We start from the raw sequence: 7,717 nt of genomic DNA on the forward strand, positions 1-7,717 counted from the left end.
TTGGTCCATCACATAGCAAATTCTTGCAAAACATAGCAAATTCTTGGAAAACTTAGCTTTTCTGTCCTTCACATAGCTAATTCTTGCAAAACATAGCAAATTCTTAAAAAACATAGCAAATTCTTGCAAAACATAGCAAATTCTTGCAAAACATAGCAAATTCTTGCAAAACATAGCAAATTCTTGCAAAACATAGCAAATTCTTGCAAAACATTGCAAATTCTTGCAAAACATAGCAAATTCTTGCAAAACATAGCAAATTCTTGCAAAACATAGCAAATTCTTGCAAAACATAGCAAATTCTTGGAAAACTTAGCTTTTCTGTCCTTCACATAGCTAATTCTTGCAAAACATAGCAAATTCTTACAAAACATAGCAAATTCTTGCAAAACATAGCAAATTCTTGCAAAACATAGCAAATTCTTGCAAAATATAGCAAATTCTTGCAAAATATAGCAAATTCTTACAAAACGTAGCAAATTCTTGCAAAACATTGCAAATTCTTGCAAAACATAGCTAATTCTTGCAAAACATAGCAAATTCTTACAAAACATAGCAAACTCTTGCAAAACATTGCAAATTCTTACAAAACATAGCAAATTCTTGCAAAACATAGCAAATTCTTGGAAAACTTAGCTTTTCTGTCCTTCACATAGCTAATTCTTGCAAAACATAGCAAATTCTTGCAAAACATAGCAAATTCTTGCAAAACATAGCAAATTCTTACAAAACATAGCAAATTCTTGCAAAACATAGCAAATTCTTGCAAAACATAGCAAATTCTTACAAAACATAGCAAATTCTTACAAAACATAGCAAATTCTTGCAAAACATTGCAAATTCTTACAAAACATAGCAAATTCTTGCAAAACATAGCAAATTCTTACAAAACATAGCAAATTCTTGCAAAGCATAGCAAATTCTTGCAAAACATAGCAAATTCTTACAAAACATAGCAAACTCTTGCAAAACATTGCAAATTCTTACAAAACATAGCAAATTCTTGCAAAACATAGCAAATTCTTACAAAACATAGCAAATTCTTGCAAAACATAGCAAAATCTTACAAAACATAGCAAATTCTTGGAAAACTTAGCTTTTCTGTCCTTCACATAGCTAATTCTTGCAAAACATAGCAAATTCTTACAAAACATAGCAAATTCTTGCAAAACATAGCAAATTCTTGCAAAACTTAGCTTTTCTGTCCTTCACATAGCTAACTCTTGCAAAACATTGCAAATTCTTACAAAACATAGCAAATTCTTGCAAAACATAGCAAATTCTTACAAAACATAGCAAATTCTTGCAAAACATAGCAAAATCTTACAAAACATAGCAAATTCTTGGAAAACTTAGCTTTTCTGTCCTTCACATAGCTAATTCTTGCAAAACATAGCAAATTCTTACAAAACATAGCAAATTCTTGCAAAACATAGCAAATTCTTGCAAAACTTAGCTTTTCTGTCCTTCACATAGCTAATTCTTGCAAAACATAGCAAATTCTTACAAAACATAGAAAATTCTTGCAAAACATAGCAAATTCTTGCAAAACATAGCAAATTCTTGCAAAACATAGCAAATTCTTGCAAAACATAGCAAATTCTTGCAAAAAATAGCAAATTCTTGCAAAACATAGCAAATTCTTGCAAAAAATAGCAAATTCTTGCAAAACATAGCAAATTCTTGCAAAATATAGCAAATTCTTGCAAAACATAGCAAATTCTTGCAAAACATAGCAAATTCTTGCAAAACATAGCAAATTCTTGGAAAACATAGCAAATTCTTGGAAAACTTAGCTTTTCTGTCCTTCACATAGCTAATTCTTGCAAAACATAGCAAATTCTTGCAAAACATAGCAAATTCTTGCAAAACATAGCAAATTCTTGCAAAACATAGCAAATTCTTGCAAAACATAGCAAATTCTTGCAAAACATAGCAAATTCTTGCAAAACATAGCAAATTCTTGCAAAACATAGCAAATTCTTGCAAAACATAGCAAATTCTTGGAAAACTTAGCTTTTCTGTCCTTCACATAGCTAATTCTTGCAAAACATAGCAAATTCTTACAAAGCATAGCAAATTCTTGCAAAACATAGCAAATTCTTACAAAACATAGCAAATTCTTACAAAACATAGCAAATTCTTGGAAAACTTAGCTTTTCTGTCCTTCACATAGCAAATTCTTGCAAAACATAGCAAAATCTTACAAAACATAGCAAATTCTTGGAAAACTTAGCTTTTCTGTCCTTCACATAGCTAATTCTTGCAAAACATAGCAAATTCTTACAAATCATAGCAAATTCTTGCAAAACATTGCAAATTCTTACAAAACATAGCAAATTCTTACAAAACATAGCAAATTCTTGCAAAACATAGCAAATTCTTGCAAAACATTGCAAATTCTTACAAAACATAGCAAATTCTTACAAAACATAGCAAATTCTTGCAAAACATAGCAAATTCTTGGAAAACTTAGCTTTTCTGTCCTTCACATAGCTAATTCTTGCAAAACATAGCAAATTCTTACAAAGCATAGCAAATTCTTGCAAAACATAGCAAATTCTTACAAAACATAGCAAATTCTTACAAAACATAGCAAATTCTTGGAAAACTTAGCTTTTCTGTCCTTCACATAGCTAATTCTTGCAAAACATAGCAAATTCTTACAAAACATAGCAAATTCTTGCAAAACATAGCAAATTCTTACAAAACATAGCAAATTCTTTCAAAACATAGCAAATTCTTGCAATAGGGGTCCCAAACTCAAAAACAAATTTTCAGCGCGATCCGACCACCGGTTCTTGAGATACGGTGACCTGGTGTCCTTGGTACCGACGGTAAGATTTGGGAAATGGTTCGAATCCTTAGTAAATTTGGCTAAGTCCAAAAATTTTTTGACTTAGAATATTTTCGACCTGGTGTCTTCTCAGTAGGTACGCTTGGTGTCACCTGGGTATTTTTTCTTCAAAAATTTGACAAAAAGTCAAAATATTTTTGGACTTAGCCAAATTTACTAAGGATTCGAACCATTTCCCAAATCTTACAGTTGATACCAAGTACACCAGGTCACCATATCTCAAGAACCGATGGTCGGATCGCGCTGAAAATTTGTTTTTGAGTTTGGGACCCTTATTGCAAGAATTTGCTATGTTTTGCAAGAATTTGCTATGTTTTGTAAGAATTTGCTATTTTTTGTAAGAATTTGCTATGTTTTGCAAGAATTTGCTATGTTTTGTAAGAATATTTGCTATGTTTTGCAAGAATTAGCTATGTGAAGGAAAGAAAAGCTAAGTTTTCCAAGAATTTGCTATGTTTTGTAAGAATTTGCAATGTTTTGCAAGAATTTGCTATGTTTTGTAAGAATTTGCTATGTTTTGCAAGAATTTGCTATGTTTTGTAAGAATTTGCAATTTTTTGCAAGAATTTGCTATGTTTTGTAAGAATTTGCTATGTTTTGCAAGAATTTGCTATGTTTTGCAAGAATTTGCTATGTTTTGCAAGAATTTGCTATGTTTTGTAAGAATTTGCAATGTTTTGCAAGAATTTGCTATGTTTTGTAAGAATTTGCTATGTTTTGCAAGAATTTGCTATGTTTTGCAAGAATTTGCTATGTTTTGTAAGAATTTGCTATGTTTTGCAAGAATTTGCTATGTTTTGCAAGAATTTGCTATGTTTTGTAAGAATTTGCTATGTTTTGCAAGAATTTGCTATGTTTTGTAAGAATTTGCAATGTTTTGCAAGAATTTGCTATGTTTTGTAAGAATTTGCTATGTTTTGCAAGAATTTGCTATGTTTTGCAAGAATTTGCTATGTTTTGCAAGAATTAGCTATGTGAAGGACAGAAAAGCTAAGTTTTCCAAGAATTTGCTATGTTATGTAAGAATTTGCTATGTTTTGCAAGAATTTGCTATGTTTTGTAAGAATTTGCTATGTTTTGCAAGAATTAGCTATGTGAAGGACAGAAAAGCTAAGTTTTCCAAGAATTTGCTATGTTTTGCAAGAATTTGCTATTTTTTGCAAGAATTTGCTATGTTTTGTAAGAATTTGCTATGTTTTGCAAGAATTTGCTATGTTTTGTAAGAATTTGCTATGTTTTGCAAGAATTTGCTATGTTTTGCAAGAATTTGCTATGTTTTGCAAGAATTTGCTATGTTTTGCAAGAATTTGCTATGTTTTGCAAGAATTTGCTATGTTTTGCAAGAATTTGCTATGTTTTGTAAGAATTTGCTATGTTTTGCAAGAATTTGCTATGTTTTGCAAGAATTTGCTATGTTTTGCAAGAATTTGCTATGTTTTGCAAGAATTTGCTATGTTTTGCAAGAATTTGCTATGTTTTGCAAGAATTTGCTATGTGAAGGACAGAAAAGCTAAGTTTTGCAAGAATTTGCTATGTTTTGCAAGAATTTGCTATGTTTTGCAAGAATTTGCTATGTTTTGCAAGAATTTGCTATGTTTTGCAAGAATTTGCTATGTTTTGTAAGATTTTGCTATGTTTTGCAAGAATTTGCTATGTTTTGTAAGAATTTGCAATGTTTTGCAAGAATTTGCTATGTTTTGTAAGAATTTGCTATGTTTTGTAAGAATTTGCAATTTTTTGCAAGAATTTGCTATGTTTTGTAAGAATTTGCTATGTTTTGCAAGAATTTGCTATGTTTTGCAAGAATTTGCTATGTTTTGCAAGAATTTGCTATGTTTTGTAAGAATTTGCAATGTTTTGCAAGAATTTGCTATGTTTTGTAAGAATTTGCAATTTTTTGCAAGAATTTGCTATGTTTTGCAAGAATTTGCTATGTTTTGTAAGAATTTGCTATGTTTTGCAAGAATTTGCTATGTTTTGCAAGAATTTGCTATGTTTTGTAAGAATTTGCTATGTTTTGCAAGAATTTGCTATGTTTTGTAAGAATTTGCTATGTTTTGCAAGAATTTGCTATGTTTTGTAAGAATTTACTATGTTGTGCAAGAATTTGCTATGTTTTGTAAGAATTTGCAATTTTTTGCAAGAATTTGCTATGTTTTGTAAGAATTTGCTATGTTTTGCAAGAATTTGCTATGTTTTGCAAGAATTTGCTATGTTTTGCAAGAATTTGCTATGTTTTGTAAGAATTTGCAATGTTTTGCAAGAATTTGCTATGTTTTGTAAGAATTTGCTATGTTTTGCAAGAATTTGCTATGTTTTGCAAGAATTTGCTATGTTTTGTAAGAATTTGCCCTGTTTTGTAAGAATTTGCAATGTTTTGCAAGAATTTGCTATGTTTTGTAAGAATTTGCCCTGTTTTGCAAGAATTTGCTATGTTTTGTAAGAATTTGCTATGTTTTGCAAGAATTAGCTATGTGAAGGACAGAAAAGCTAAGTTTTCCAAGAATTTGCTATATTTTGCAAGAATTTGCTATGTTTTGTAAGAATTTGCAATGTTTTGCAAGAATTTGCTATGTTTTGTAAGAATTTGCTATGTTTTGCAAGAATTAGCTATGTGAAGGACAGAAAAGCTAAGTTTTCCAAGAATTTGCTATGTTTTGTAAGATTTTGCTATGTTTTGCAAGAATTTGCTATGTTTTGTAAGAATTTGCTATGTTTTGCAAGAATTTGCTATGTTTTGTAAGAATTTGCAATGTTTTGCAAGAATTTGCTATGTTTTGTAAGAATTTGCTATGTTTTGCAAGAATTTGCTATGTTTTGCAAGAATTTGCTATGTGTTGTAAGAATTTGCTATGTTTTGCAAGAATTTGCTATGTTTTGCAAGAATTTGCTATGTTTTGTAAGAATTTGCTATGTTTTGTAAGAATTTGCTATGTTTTGCAAGAATTTGCTATGTTTTGCAAGAATTTGCTATGTTTTGCACGAATTTGGTATGTTTTGTAAGAATTTGCTATGTTTTGCAAGAATTTGCTATGTTTTGTAAGAATTTGCTATGTTTTGCAAGAATTAGCTATGTGAAGGACAGAAAAGCTAAGTTTTCCAAGAATTTGCTATGTTATGTAAGAATTTGCTATGTTTTGCAAGAATTTGCTATGTTTTGTAAGAATTTGCTATGTTTTGCAAGAATTTGCTATGTTTTGTAAGAATTTGCTATGTTTTGCAAGAATTAGCTATGTGAAGGACAGAAAAGCTAAGTTTTCCAAGAATTTGCTATGTTTTGCAAGAATTTGCTATTTTTTGCAAGATGAAGGACATAAGCAGCCTTCCTGATGTAAGAATTTGTCAGACAAAGGACATAAGTCACCTCCCTTAAGTTAGATTTTGTTAGATGAAGGACATAAGTAGCCTTCCTTAGATCAATTTCCAGTGACTTCTGTCCTAATTAGGAATGACTTTGTTTTCTTTCCATGATCCTAAAATTTAGTCTTAATCTATGAGATAGTAGGTGCGTTAATTTTGAATATGTTGATTCCTAGGACGAAAAGGAATAATATTTTAAGCTTAATATCCCTAAAATGTATTTATTTAGATGTATAATCCAGACAACTGCCTGCCCTAAGTTGCATAGACCTTTTTTTTGTCTGCTAGCAAATTGCTTTTTGCTCTTTTGTAGAGACTGGGCTGTGTTTACATTTCCGAGGCTATTTGTTGATTTCAAAGACCCAATTCAAAATCGGGACCTAATCGCTGCGCTAAGGGAAGAATTACATATAGCTCTTGGCCTCATCTCTTCCTTTTCTTAAATAATTTCACTCGGGAAAGGGTTGCTGTCGTGAGGGGAGAGTTATAAATAGCTCATGGTCCGATCTATTCTTCTACTTTATTATTTCACTCGGGAAAGGGTCGCTGTCCTGAGGGGAGAGTTATAAATAGCTCATGGTCCGATCTATTCTTTTTCTTTAATGATTTCACCCGGGAAAGGGTCGCTGTCCTGAGGGGATAGTTACATATAGCTCATGAGTCATGACCCTATCTATTCTTTTAGTTAAATGATTTCACTCTTGCTTTTTTTAGTTTAAGAAGAGCAGTGAATTTATTTGGATACACAGGAATTAAACAAATAGCTACAGAGGCAGCTTCCAGGTAAATATAATAGCTGAGCTATTTTTAAGTTTTTGGTGGTCACTCGGCACGGCAATCATTTAAAAGCTGCTGAACAAAAATGTATTTCATAGAAAAAGAAAGGTATATCAACTTTTGAAAGATTCGATACTGATTGATAATGTCATAGAAACCATTTATTAATTTTCAATCCTTTTTTTCCTCATTAGTTTCTTGCTTGAAAAAAAAATGGGGTATGCAATTTTTTCAGTTCCTAATATAACATGCATTGATTTTTTTATTAAAGAATTCAAAAATTTTTACTACTCAACAGCTTTTTATGAAATGTTAGCTGTTATTGATTTAGCTTGTTTCATTTCTAAAAAGACAACAAATTAAAGTAAATTTGAATACCTATGTCATTTTAATCTTGATCCTATTTTAGAATGATGGAAATGGGCCTGGAAAAAGAAAGTGCGGTTATTCTAAAAGGACTTTAAGGCAACAAATACCCTACCAAATAAAAAAAATCTTCGAAAAAAAAACATTATAAACATTATACCTAGTCGTAACAAATAAACCAGTGAGAAAAAAAACATTTTTTTTCTAGTCATTCAGTTGTTAAAAAACAATTATAATATTTTGTACATTTATATGCTACTTTCATGAATTTTATTAATATTATTTTATTCCAATTTTTATTTAAGAAGATAAAAAGATGCCTAATGTATTAAAGTATTAAGAAAGCAAATTGAAGCT

At 30.3% G+C, this 7,717-nt stretch overlaps 1 protein-coding gene across 1 annotated transcript in view; it reads left to right on the top strand.

Moving 5' to 3' along the window:
• LOC145324885 (uncharacterized protein sll0005-like) overlaps positions 1 to 7,510 on the top strand; it is a 103,344-nt gene extending 95,834 nt beyond the window's left edge. Inside the window, exons 20-21 of the mRNA XM_080167599.1 lie at positions 6,932 to 7,000; positions 7,404 to 7,510. Coding sequence (XP_080023725.1) covers positions 6,932 to 7,000; positions 7,404 to 7,458 — 124 coding nt within the window. The 3' untranslated portion in view covers positions 7,459 to 7,510. The remainder of the gene's footprint in view (positions 1 to 6,931; positions 7,001 to 7,403) is intronic.
• The last annotated feature ends 207 nt before the right edge of the window (positions 7,511 to 7,717 follow it).

This window comes from Acartia tonsa, chromosome 7 (assembly GCF_053477335.1).
Source record: "Acartia tonsa isolate MP-2025a chromosome 7, ASM5347733v1, whole genome shotgun sequence".
Classification (NCBI taxonomy): Eukaryota; Metazoa; Arthropoda; class Copepoda; order Calanoida; family Acartiidae; genus Acartia; species Acartia tonsa.